The sequence below is a fragment of the Dipodomys ordii genome, unplaced genomic scaffold (genome assembly GCF_000151885.1).
Source record: "Dipodomys ordii isolate 6190 unplaced genomic scaffold, Dord_2.0 Scaffold2, whole genome shotgun sequence".
In the NCBI taxonomy this organism is placed as follows: domain Eukaryota; kingdom Metazoa; phylum Chordata; class Mammalia; order Rodentia; family Heteromyidae; genus Dipodomys; species Dipodomys ordii.
The window spans coordinates 23,901,227-23,913,910 of record NW_012267218.1 but is presented as its reverse complement, the minus strand read 5'-3'; the positions used below and the strand labels follow the sequence as shown (position 1 = coordinate 23,913,910).

Below are 12,684 nucleotides of genomic sequence, written 5' to 3'. Positions count from 1 at the left end.
CCTTGTATGAAAGCAGCACATCCCCACATAAGAGCTTGGAACCCTGAGATGATGCCAGAAGGATATACAAATGCGGAGTTAAGTAACACTCCCTTTTTCAGTTCTCTTTCAGTCCTGGTTATGTCAAGGACAAAGTCTGGGGTTTGTGTTACTGTGTTTTTTTATACTGCTCTAGACCTGATAATCTCTTTAACAAAGAGAGGTCAGGCTGCATTCTCAGAGTGCTAACAGGCAACAACAGTTTCTAAGCTAGAATAGAGTAACAGTGTTTGGTTTTCAACATATTTACTTTTTATCAGTACCTTCTATTCGGGGGAAACAATCCTGGCTTTCTATTTATCATTGTCACATAAAGCTTCCATTTTATTTGAGTTAAAAAAAAAGTTGATTTAAAGAGAAGTGTTCAGTAATAGCACATGCAGAGTGTGGACATGACAGGAATAGTAATGTTGACATGTGGTGGGAGGCAGATAGAGCAGAAATCATAAAGGTGATGCAAGAATGACCAGAGTCTGGGAAAATGTGAGAGGTCTGCTCTCAGGAAAGCAGATGCTACTGTAGCAAATTCTCCAATGTTCTGCATCGACCCCTGTAGCCTAGCAAGGAGAACCCAAAGGTCCAGGGTCTAGGACATCAATTGCAGGGTGAGGGGACTCTGCTTTCCTCTGCCTGCCCTCCACAGACTCCTGGAGAGCTTGGCCTCAGCCTGCCAGCTCAGCTCTGGGCTCAGCCCCAGCCATGCTTGAGGCAGATGAAGCTGGGAAAGGAGTCACCTTAATGTCCACTTCAACCTCTTCCTGGGCTGACTTCTCATCACTTGCATCCACGTCCCCAAAGGTGAGAGTCCCATTGCGGCCGATCTTCACCTGCTTCTTATAGGTGTAGTAGAACTCCACACATTGGGCCACAGTCTTGGTCTGGATCTGGTTTAAAGCCAAAATTGAGGTCAGAAGCTGCTGGTTTAATTCACCTACTTGGAGAGAATCCAGCTTTTCCTGTTTCTGAAAATATGTTAGCCTTAGGCTAAAAAATCCAATCCAGTAAACCCAAGAAATTCAAGCATTTCTCTTATGCCTTATTCTGCCACAAACCTGTGATCAATGCAATTAACCAATGCTTCCACACTGACTTCAATCAATCAATTCGTAAGTAAATAAAACCATAAAGGACAACACTGGCGTCACTGGGGACATTTGACAGTGAACCACATACTGGAGGGGTTCATGTCAGTTTTAATTTCTTGGGAGTGTTTTGTGTTGCTTCTTGTGGTACTGTGGATTGACCCAGGGTCTGGCACTGGCTGGGCGAGCACTCTTGTATTTATGGTACTGTGGTTTTATTGGCAAATAATTCTTGCTTTGGGAGATACATGCTGAAAATCTGTTGAGTCATGCATCAGGATAGCTATGACTAACTTTTATTTTCTTAGGCAGAGCTAGGGTTTGAACTTGGTGCCTCACATTTGCTGCGCAGGCACCCTATGGCTGAGCTGCATCTCTAGCCCTTTTTTATTGCACCGTCATTATGACTCTGATTATTAGTTGTTGATCAAGGGGCTTGAACTCTGGGTCTGGGCTCTGTCCCTGTGCTATTCAGCTCAAGGCGAATGCTCTAGTACTTAAGACAGAGCGCCACTTCTGGTTTTCTGGTGGTAAATTGGAGGTAAGAGTCTCAGACTCTCCAGCCTGGGCTGGCTTTGAACTGTGATCCTCCAATCTCAGCCTCCTGAGTAGCTAGTATTACAGGAGTGAGCCACCGGCACCCAGCTTGCACTGTTATTTTTGAGATAGTATCTCACTTCTGGCCAGGCCACACTTCGGTCAATATGCCTTTTAGGCTTCCCATTGGAGCTATGTTAACAGTGTGCATTTCTGTGACCAGCTCTCAGTTGAAATGGAAGCCTTGAACCATGATCCTCCCAAGTACTTAGGATGATAGATTTAGGATTATGGGCGTGAGCCGTGGGTACTCAGCTTGCTTATCTAAAACAGATGAGAAAATAGTTGAGGGCGGGGTAGTGTTTAGATGTAGACAAAGTAAAAAAGTAAATAGGGCGAACGTTTGCAATAGTGAGTGTTCATCATATTGTTCTTTCTATTTTGTATGAGTTGGAAACTTTTCCAATTAAAAAGGAAGAGAAAGCTGCATGCTAGTGGCTCAGGCCTGTAAACCCAGCTACTCAGAAAGCTAAGATCTGAGGACCAAGGTTCAAAGCCAGCCTAGGCACAAAAGTCCGTGAGACTTTTATCTCAAATTAACAACAATAATCTGGAAGTAGCGCTGTGGCTCAAAGTGGTAGAGCGCTAGCCTTGAGCACAAAAGCTCAGGGACAGCAACCAGGCCCTGAGTTCAAGACTGACAAAATAATAAATATGGGAAAAAAGCAACCCCAAGGAAACCAATCAGAAAGCCTGAGAGGAAGCAAAAGGTATAACTTTCCTAACAAATGGCTGTACAACCTCAGGTTAAGTCACCGACTTCCTAATTTGAAGTTTTCCACATGGCACCAATGAGGTGAGTCATCCCCAAGGACTCCTGACACTCTGCTCCTCCCATTTCATAAATCTATTTGGACACTGGGTTTGAGTTTGGGACTACTCTCCTACAGAAGGGCTGTTTTCTCCGGTGCTCCCCTCCCTCATCCCCTACTCCCTGGACCCAGTCACTACTGGGCTGGGCGTCCACTTCAGACAGCCCAGGTGCAGTGCACTACTCTGACCTGTGAAAGAAAGAAGACATGCCTCGTCTCATGGGCATGGCCAAGCCACACATTTATTAATTAGACTACAGCTATCCAGTCAATTCTCCCTGATCCTTAATCTGACCATTAGTCTGCTGTCTTCATTAGGCATTGGGATGCCTCAGTGAACTTCATGAACATGTGCTTCCTGGAAATATTGGCAACAATGTTACTAAGGCCTAACAAATAACTGCTCTAAGAGGGCCTTCACAGAATTTGTCAACACTTGGTCCCTTTCTCAGGACCATTCCAGATACAATGTACATCCCAAGAGGAAACAGCCCATTCTCAGAAGCTCTTTTCCTTTGGCCACCCACACAACTCACTCTCCTGAGACCAGAGTCTGTGAGATAATGCTGGAGAAGATGCACGTCTCTGGATTAGCAAAAACAACAATAATCCTAGCTACTCAGCTGAGGATCGAGGTTCAAAGCCAGACTGGGCAGGAAAATCCACGAGACTCTCATCTCCAATAAATCACTCAAAAAACCGGAAGTGGCACTGTGGCCCAAGCAGTAGAGCACTTGCCTTGAGCTGAAGAGCTGAGGGACAGCGCCCAATAAATAAAGGCAAAAACAACAACGACAACAAAAAACAACAGGTTCACCTGTGTACAGCCCTCATACCTGATTTGTCTTGCCACCAAGGCCTCCCTCTAAACTGAGACAATGAGGCAAGATTAGGGAACCTTTTTTTCTGCCCAAGGCCACTTGGATATTTGTAATATTAGAGGGCCATACAAAATTATCTCTATATGCTGGTGCTCATGGCTCACACCCGTAATCTAGCTGCTCAAAGCCAGACCCAGCAGAAAAGCCCATGAGACTCTTATCTCCAATTAGCCAGCAAAAGGTCAGGAAGTAGAGGTGTGGCTCAAGTGGTAGAGCGCCAGCCTTGAGCAAGAAAGCCAAGCCTGAGCTTGAGGTCCTGCATTCAAGCCCCAGTACTTGCACACACGTGTACAAAATTATCAGCACAAGCAGATGCACTTCGGATAGCCCACCAGAGCCAACAAGAGATATACATGTCTGTCATGTGTTTGTCCAGTCATACACAAATGATTTAGAAGGCCTGGCCTGCTGGCTAGACATTCTTCAACCCTGTTAGAGCATGACCACAGAACCTTAAAGTAGGGGAAGGAACTTAGGACGACCAAGGTCAGACCTTTTCCCCTTCTTGCATTGTTTAGAAAACTGTCTCTTAGTCTATTTAATGGAATTACATTTTTTCTTTTCTTCTGCGGTGCTAGGGATGGAAACAGAGTGCCAGGTGTAACCGGCACATGTTCAACCACTAAGTTCATCCCTAGCAAGCTCGGTCAGCAGCTACATTTCCCCCTTCTCCTCACCCTGGCCCCTGTAGAGGGAGTTATGGCGATAGCTCCCAGCCCTCACGTGCCCCAGGCTCACCAGTTTCTGCACCAAGAAGAAATCCTTCTTGTAGATGGCGATGCCCTTGTTGAACAGCTTCCTTTCAGCCATCTTCCACTGGTCAGAGCCTGAGAGGCAGAGAGAGAGAGAGGCAGGCTGTGAGGTAGGAAGGGTGCTAAGCAGGAGGGAGGAGGAAGAGATGGTGGTGGTTTGCACCTGCTTAGAAGTGTTAACATGGCCTCTGCAGGCACTCTGAGCTGACTCCACATCCTAGTTTGGCTACTCACTCGCAGTCACTTGAAGCCTAACTCTCGTACTTGAGAAATGGGAAGCTGACAACAGAACCCACCAGGTGTGGTGAGGACTAAGGGGCAGGGGACACACATGATGCAGTGCACAGGAAATGTGGCACTTGCACAGATGAATACGTTGGCTGCTAGGATTAAATGATTTGGTCAATGTCCCTCCCCCTCCCTTTTTTTTTTTTTGTGCTGGTACTGAGGCTTGAATTCAGGGCCTGCGTGTTGTCCCTTAGCTTTTACAGTCAAGGCTGGCACTCTACCACTTTCAGCTTTCTGATGATTAATTGGAGATAAGAGTTTCACATACTTTCCTGGCTGGCTTTGAACTGCAATTCTCAGATCCCAGGCTCCTGAGTAGCTAGAATTACAGGTATGAACCATTAGCATCCAGCTTCCATATCCCTTTTAAAGTAGATTCTCCAAAATGATACTCCAGGAGACACCTAAGCTCCCAGGTACCCACGGGCATTTTAGATGGTACTCCCTGGGTTCCTGTCCCTTGTATGTTTGACTTGGGCTCTTTTCCCCAGAGGGACACCCACCTGCCCGCCCTTTTCACTCTTCCTCTCTAGGGCACTAAGTCTTTCAGGACCTACCTGACTTGGTCAGCTCTCAGCTGACCCCAATGGGCTATCTATGACTCAGCCCTAAGCAGGGACATGGAGGCTGGAGACTCAAGACTCCAGGCCACAGGCCACCTTGGTCCCACCCACCTGTGTAGTGATAAGTTGCCAGTGGATGGTTGTGGGGCCACAGGGGCTTCTTCAGTAGCAGCTTATTCAGTGTTTCCTGGAGGGAAAGCAAAGGGAAGGTCAGGGTCAGTGTGGTCTCAGTGAAGGACTAGCATCCTAGGCCTGGATAAAATGCAGAGGGCTTCCTCAGACTTCTCAGTGGGGCGGGCCACTTATTCCTGCCCCCCTTAACTGCTGAGGGATGGAAGTGTAGGAAGATGGCAAAGTCACAGGAGGCAGGGCTGCTCAGGAACTAGCTACCAGGGCTCTTGCAGGGGATACATGGTCCTGGAAGCAAGTAGCACGGATACAGAAGGCCCGCGGTGACAGTCCAGTCTGACAGTGGGACCCTGAGACCTTAAAATTAGGGACTGGAACAGACAAGAGGATTCTGCACATCCAATCTGGAATATGGAACTAGAGTTCTTGGGCTGAACCCCTTCTTAGTGTCAAGCATCCCCCTCCCCCTCCTTCCACACAGCATGTCAGCAGGCCTAGCTTCTGGGTAGCAGACACAGATCTATGGCGGCCTTTCCAAGGGGCCAGCCCTGAACCAATGGTGCTGTCTTACCAGGATGTTTCCTCCAGACTCGTGCAGACAGTGAAGGGCCAGCTCTTGGTTGGTGCCAGCACCAGGGAAAATGCTGGAGCAGGCAGCTATCATAAGGTCTTCCACTGGATTTCATGAGAATCATAGAGAAGAGAAGGCAATCATATTTAGGGCCACGCCTGGCTAAGCCTGATTCATACCAGTCTCACCCGACATGCTCAGCCCCCAGACTCTCCTCACCTTGCCTCTGCTTCTCCTGGCTGCTCTCCAGGTCCTCCCATGGCTGCCATACCAAGTCAGCCTTGTGAGGGTCTGCAGCTGCCAGGGCACTGTCCCTCATCAAGGGGATTTCTGCTTGGAACCGGGTGCCCACGTTGATCCGTCTGCAGGGTGGAAAGGACAGAGAGTAAGACCTCTGAGGGCAGGGAGTCTGGCTTTAGGAAGACTGTGAAGACAGCCTGGCACCGCCAGAAAGGAAGGGCCCAGAAGCTGGAGCGGGGAGAAGCTGTTCCATGCTGACAGGGAGATCTCTGGGACCACCCCCTCACCTCCCCAGTCCTGCTCTTCTCAGAGAAAAATTCAAGCTGAGCTGGAAGTTTCAGGAAAACTTCCACATGGAATCCAGAAGAAGACAGACAGCAGAGGCCAGGACCAATTTGCAGAAAAGTCCAAAGAAGTAGCCTGGCTCTCTACACACACAATTTAGCCCCCCTCTTGTTCTCAGAAGCCACCTGCATGCAATCCCTCTGCCCCCACCCCCACCCCCTAGCCTCCAAGGGCCCAAGGTACAGCTGCACTTACGGTTCGATGCTCACAGGGGTGGCCTCCCCCATCACAGACAGGACAGGCGGGGTAACTTCAGTACTGTCTATGGGACAAAGAGCATGTTGATAAATGGCCCCCTCCTCCCTTCAGCCAAGCACCCACAGCCCTGGGTGACAGTCCTGCATGCAGCAGTCACAGCGGTGACTCAGAGTGCACTTGGAACTCAGGCACCCTGTCCTGATGCCCAGACTGATAACCATGTGCCAACTCAGGCCCTTTACTAACTATTCAGGTGCCTTGGTTTTTCATATCTGTTAAAGGGGCTCTTTCTCTGTCTTGAGAGTTAACATAAGGATTGCATGAAATAATGCACAGAGCTATTACTGCCACAAGCTCTACTCTACAGAACCAACTATAACCTAAAACTATGGTGGCTAGCAGAGAGGCTGAAACTTTGGGTGCACTAGGAAAAATGGTGAGCAGGATCATGGTTTTTTTTTTTTTTTTTTTTGGTCGGTCGTGGGGCTTGAACTCTGGGCCTGGGCACTGTCCCTCAGCTCTTCAGCTCAAGGCGAGTGCTCTACCACTTGAGCACAGCGCCACTTCCGGTTTTCTGGTGGTTTATTGGAGATAGGAGTCTCACAGTCTCTCCTGCCTGGGCTGGCTTTGAACCGTGATCCTCAGATCTCAGCCTCCTGAGTAGCTAGGATTACAGGCGTGAGCCACCAGCGCCCGGCAGGATCATGGTTTTATAACTAACTTCTCACTTACTCTCTGGAATTTCTGCCTCAGTTTCTCCCAAACTCATCTTCAGGCTCCACAAGATTAAGACACTCCCTTGCTCCAAAACAAACAAAAGACCTTCCACAACAGGAGATAAAGCCTGAAACCCATAGCTAGGAGTTCCAGATTTTCCCGTTGTCTATGCCTCCCACCAGCCCAAGGCTTGGCCTGTCCTTCCTAGCAGCCCCATGGCATGCTCACGTCCTGGCCATACCTCTTCCTGCACAGACTCACCTACAGATCTTTGCAGCAGTCATCTGCTTGGCCTGGCGTGTTCTTCCTGCCCCTCCCCCTCCAGAGTTCAGCCCTAGCCCCACCCACTCCCAAATGCTTTCCACCCTCCCAGGCTTGGAACTTAGTGTCAGCTTCACTCACTGGCTGCTGGTCTCAAACTGTTCAACCTCTGCTTTTCTGTCTCCAAGGCTTTCTTGCCAGCTCCCTAATGACCCTGCATTGCACTTTCTCTCTAGAATAGATCATGATGTCCCATACATTCTTGGAGTCCTCACAAGACCCAGTTCAAGGCGTTTTACACCCAAGTACGCCATAAATACTCATGAACAAACTGACCTCCTCTTGTCTGCCAGTATGCTCTCTACAATGGCTTCCTGCACAACCTAGCCAGGGAGAAAAGCTTTCATGGGGGAAGGGGGGAAGCGGGGGAGGGGGGGAAAGCAGGCTGCCCTGCCAGACACAGGGCAAACCATTCCTGCCCACAGACACTAGGGGTCGCCAGAGAGCTAAATCATGGGTGAGGTCTAGGTCAGAGGTGAAGGTCAGAGGTGAACTGGGTGAAGGCAACCAACCAAGTGCTATACCACAGTATCCTCTCCCTAAGGGATAGCTAGGATTATTCCTGTTTTTTTTCCCTTTTTGGAATAGGCAACATTTTTCCAGCAATATACCACCCAGGTCAATCATTGCCAAAATATCTGCTCTTGGTCAAAATACTCCCCAAGAGGCCTAGGGGACAAGACCTACTGAATAAATATTATAATATTATGATATTATGAGTAACATAATACCATAACATTATGAATTGCCAGGCCCGATGTCAGGTCCTTCCTACCTGCTAATGAATCTGATCCTCACTTCAACCCTAAGAGGTAGGTAGCCATCAAGTTGTACCATAGGAAACTGCAATTGCAGATCCAAAACATAGCTAAATACTGGCAATTTCATCACCAACCAAGTACTACTAAGGTCCATTTTAATACTGAAGAAACGGAGCTTAAATGGTTTGTATGGGGGGAGGGCGCGCGGGGGATGTAATAAATAATGGAACTGGGATCTGAATGTGAGCAGTAGAACCCCCCCCACTCCACTTCTGGTCTCCCACAGCGTCCAGTCCAATCCTCAGCAACCCCATAAAGCAAGCTGCTCCCCTGCCCTTTCCCCTGCATTCTCAGTCACTTACTAGACCGGAGCAGGGTGCGATGGGCGCTCTTTGGCGTGATGGGTGGAGGGGCTGGGATGCTGCTGGTTGATATGATAGCATTGAAGTAGAGGCCGGAGCCTTCCCGCACTGGGCTAAGGATGGGGGGTGGCGTGTAAGGGGGCAGCTCAAAACTCCGTTCCGAGGGGTGGTCAGCGAGGCGGACGGGGGAGCGCAGGTGGCTCTGGTATGGGGTGATGTTGGAGTAGACTGGAGGGGCGATGAAGGTCCCCGCCTTGGTGGGGATGATCAGGGGCTCTGGCCGGGGCCGCTGCTTTGGTTTCCGCACAGAAGGCTCCCCCTCCAACTTAACATTCAGGTCCTCAGCCTAGAGAAGGAAAAGTAAAGATGGCTTCAGCCTCCTGCAGCCCAAGGGAAACTCACATCTTGGCCGGCCAGTGCCACCTCTGAAACAGCCTGTCCTCTGTGCCCACCCAGCAAGCTGGGCAGGAGGAGGCAGGTCTCAGTCCTCCTCAGAAGTCACACACTTTCTCTGTAAAGGGCCAGAGAGTGTTATTGCATGTTCTCTGGGATGCACATGTCATCTCTTTTTCTTCTTCTTAAAAGAAAAAAAAATCTTGTAAAAACGTAAAAACCATCCTGAGCTCTGTTATGTGGCCCCCACCATAGCTCTGATGGCCTTTTGTGGAGTGTTCAGCAGTGAAGGGTTCAGTGGTGCTGCTAGACTGCTTGGATTGGGGTCTATCACTTTTCTTTGCCACTTAAAATTATTATTATTTTTTTTGGGTCCAATCGTGGGGCCTGAACTCTGGGCCTGGGCGCTGTCCCTCAGCTCTTCAGCTCAAGGCTAGCGCTCTACCACTTGAGCCACAGCACCACTTCCGGCTTTTTTCTTTTTGCTTATGTGGTGCTGAGGAATCGAACCCAGGGCCTCTGGCATGCAAGGCACAAGCGCTCTACCACTGAGCCACCTTCCCAGCCCCATGCCACTTAAAATTATACAACCTGTATGTGTCATTATTTTATTTTATTTTTTTTTGGTCTGGTTGTGGGGCCTGAACTCTGGGCCTGGGCACTGTCCCTGAGCTCTTCAGCTCAAGGCTAGCACTCTACCGCTTGAGCCATAGCGCCACTTCCGGCTTTTTTCTTTTTGCTTATGTGGTGCTGGGGAATCGAACCCAGGGCCTCAGGCATGCAAGGCAAGCACTCTACCACTGAGCCACCTTCCCAGCCCCATGTGTCATTATTTTTAACATGGGAAAAAGAAGTCTGTGTCTACCTGTAGTGGTCCCGGCCTGTAATCGCAGCACCTGGAAGGCAGAGGCTGGAGGATGTCAAGTTTGAGGCCACCTTAGTTACATAGGCCAATCTGTGTTATATAGGGAGTCCTGTCTCAAAAAATTAAACTAATACACTAGCTTGAAGACCATGTGATCTAATTCATGGAAACCAATCTGTGCATTCCCTAGCACTGAGTAACAACTCAATAAACCCATCACTACTTAAACTCCAGTCTCTGCATTAGATGAGGGCTCCTATTTTGTGCCAAGACCTGAGCTAGGCATAGGACTACCAAAATGGAACAAGAGAATCCCTGCCCTTGCAGGATTTGATCTATTACCAGAGGCTACCCCACTCATGCTATCAGAGGCTGGCCCCCTGATTCAGACTCCATGGTATGTCTCACAGCCTATAGGAAGGGCTGTGAGGGAATAGAAACCTTTCCTTGCTTCAGTCATATATGGAGAGGATAGAACTTGCAGGGGTGAGCAGCACCCAGGCCATCCATCTCTCTGGGTACACAGAGCAGCAAGGCTGGCCATGTTGACTGAATGGAGAATAGGCTCTCCCCCTCCCTGACAATCCAACTCCCATGCCACCTTCCACCAGAGGGCCCTGACTCCCTGGGAAGCCCTAGCCATGGCCTTCCTCCATCTGTGCCCTCTTTTCTCTTTTATACGCAGAATAAAACTGAAGTGCTCCTTTCTCTACTCTTAAAGGGAACAACACGACTAGACAGAAAACAATGCAGCAGCACAAAAGGCCCCCCTCCACCAACTTGCTAGACAAGAAATAAAACGTAAATCCAGAAAGCTTAGAGTATTCATAGTTAAATGAATTAAACGATCCCATATATCTGACAATTCCTTAAATGTGATAATGGTATGGAGAGTAGGTTAAAAAAAAAATGATGTAGAGCTGAGAATGTGGCTTAGTGGTAGAGTGCTAGCCTAGCATGCATGAAGCCTGGGGTTCGCTTCCTCAGTACCCACATAAACAGAAAAAGCTAGAAATGGCACTATGGCTCAAATAGTAGAGGGCTAGTCTTGGGCAAAAGAAGCTCAGGGACAGTGCCCAGGCCCTGAATTCAAGCCCCAGCACTGGCAAAGAAAAAAAAAAGGATGTATTCAGATGCATGTGTTTCTGTATTCAGATGGTATGTATGGTATGCATGTATGTATGATATGTATATATTCAGATAGTGTGTAGGGATTGTGTGTATTGAGATTTGCCTCAAAATAACCTAGGGACAGGGAGAACTGAAGATAAAGATGGAATACAACTGAGTGTAATGTAGTGTTTGCGTGTGCGCACGTGCACACACACGTACATGCCAGTCCTGGGTGCTCTCCCTGAGCTTCTTTTTTGTTCAAGGCTAGCACTCTACCTAGTTTGGTAAAGATAAGAGTCTCACACTGTCCTGCCCAGGCTGGCTTTGAACCACGTTCTCAGTTCTCAGCCTCCTAAGTAGGATTATAGGCATGAGCCACCGGTGCCCAGATGGCTATAGTTTTTGTTTGTTTTTCTGATAGTAGTAGGGTTTGAACTCAGGGACTCTCACCTGCTAATCAGACGCCATAATGTCTGAGGCATACCTCCAGCCCTGTTTGCTTTAGTCAGAGTCTCCTGCATACGGCTATGACCAGTGGGAAAACTGGGTGATGACTAAACATTTCCTCACTATACCATTCTGTTTTATTCATGATTGAAACATCTACAATACAAAGAAAAATAACCAAACAAACAAATAATAAAAAACAAACCTCCCACAAATGCCTGGTGTTGTGACAACCCTGAGCACAGATTCATGTCACCCGAATTCCAGGGTTAGCACTGCCAGTATCTGCTGCATGAGATGAGCGCCATGCTTAGGTTTGAGTTTTTGGTTTTGGTGTTGAGAACGGAACTGTGGCATCACCGATGCTAGACCAGTGCTCTACCATTGAGCAGACAGTGCTAAGGTGTAAATTCACATCCTAGCACATACTCGTGAAAGGGCATTCAAAAGGCAGATACTTAGTACGGTGTTAAGAGGTGGAGTCTTTAGAAAATGACTAGGTTTAGATGAGGTCATTAGATGAATCTTCATGGCTTTACAGGAAGCAGAACAAAGATCAGACATATGTACTCCCTGATTTTTGCCATATGATTCTCTGAATTACCTTGGGATTGTGGCAGTAAAAAAAAAAAAAAAAAGGCGGGGGGTAGGGGAAAAACATGGGAAGGTGGCTCAGTGGTAGAGTGCTTGCCTTGCATGCACGAAGCCCTGGGTTCAATTCCTCAGCATCATATAAGCAGAAAAAGCCGGAAGTGGCACCATGGCTCAAGTGGTAGAGCGCTAGCCTTGAGCTGAAGAGCTGAGGGACAGCGCCCAGGCCAGAGTTCAGGCCCCATGACCAACAACAACAACAACAACAAAAAGCTATTATCAGATAAGGCCTATGGACTTTGTACCTTCAGAACCATGAATCCAATGGGCCTTTTTTCATTATAAGTTAGCCTTCCTCAGATGGTTCATTATAGTAATGAAAAGCAGGCTAATACAATCTATCTTTTGTCTATTCTGGGCCTATTTCCTCACCTGAAATATTAAACACCTCCATGTAGTTAGTTGTTCAGGCTCTTTCCTGAACATTCCCCCCCAAACCACAGAAAACAGATAGTCTTGGATTAATTAACATAATAATCTTGGGAGTTTTAGCCCTCCTGCCCAAACACCACCACTCTGTTATAGAGAGCAAGCCAACTCTCTAACTGGAAATAACT

The 12,684-nt window shown here is 48.1% G+C and overlaps 1 protein-coding gene across 5 annotated transcripts in view; it reads right to left on the bottom strand.

Annotated features, from left to right (window-relative positions):
* Elmsan1 (ELM2 and Myb/SANT-like domain containing 1) overlaps positions 1-12,684 on the bottom strand; it is a 78,148-nt gene that overhangs the window by 5,823 nt on the left and 59,641 nt on the right. For all 5 annotated transcript variants that reach the window (XR_001175077.1, XR_001175078.1, XM_013016576.1 and 2 more), the window contains exons 4-10: positions 8,659-9,004; positions 6,495-6,561; positions 5,934-6,076; positions 5,715-5,818; positions 5,126-5,201; positions 4,150-4,238; positions 774-923 (exon numbers count right to left, since the gene is read on the bottom strand). Coding sequence is in view for 3 of the 5 variants with exons in the window: in XM_013016576.1 (XP_012872030.1) it covers positions 774-923; positions 4,150-4,238; positions 5,126-5,201; positions 5,715-5,818; positions 5,934-6,076; positions 6,495-6,561; positions 8,659-9,004 (975 nt within the window). In the remaining 2 variants the exon portion in view is untranslated. The remainder of the gene's footprint in view (positions 1-773; positions 924-4,149; positions 4,239-5,125; positions 5,202-5,714; positions 5,819-5,933; positions 6,077-6,494; positions 6,562-8,658; positions 9,005-12,684) is intronic.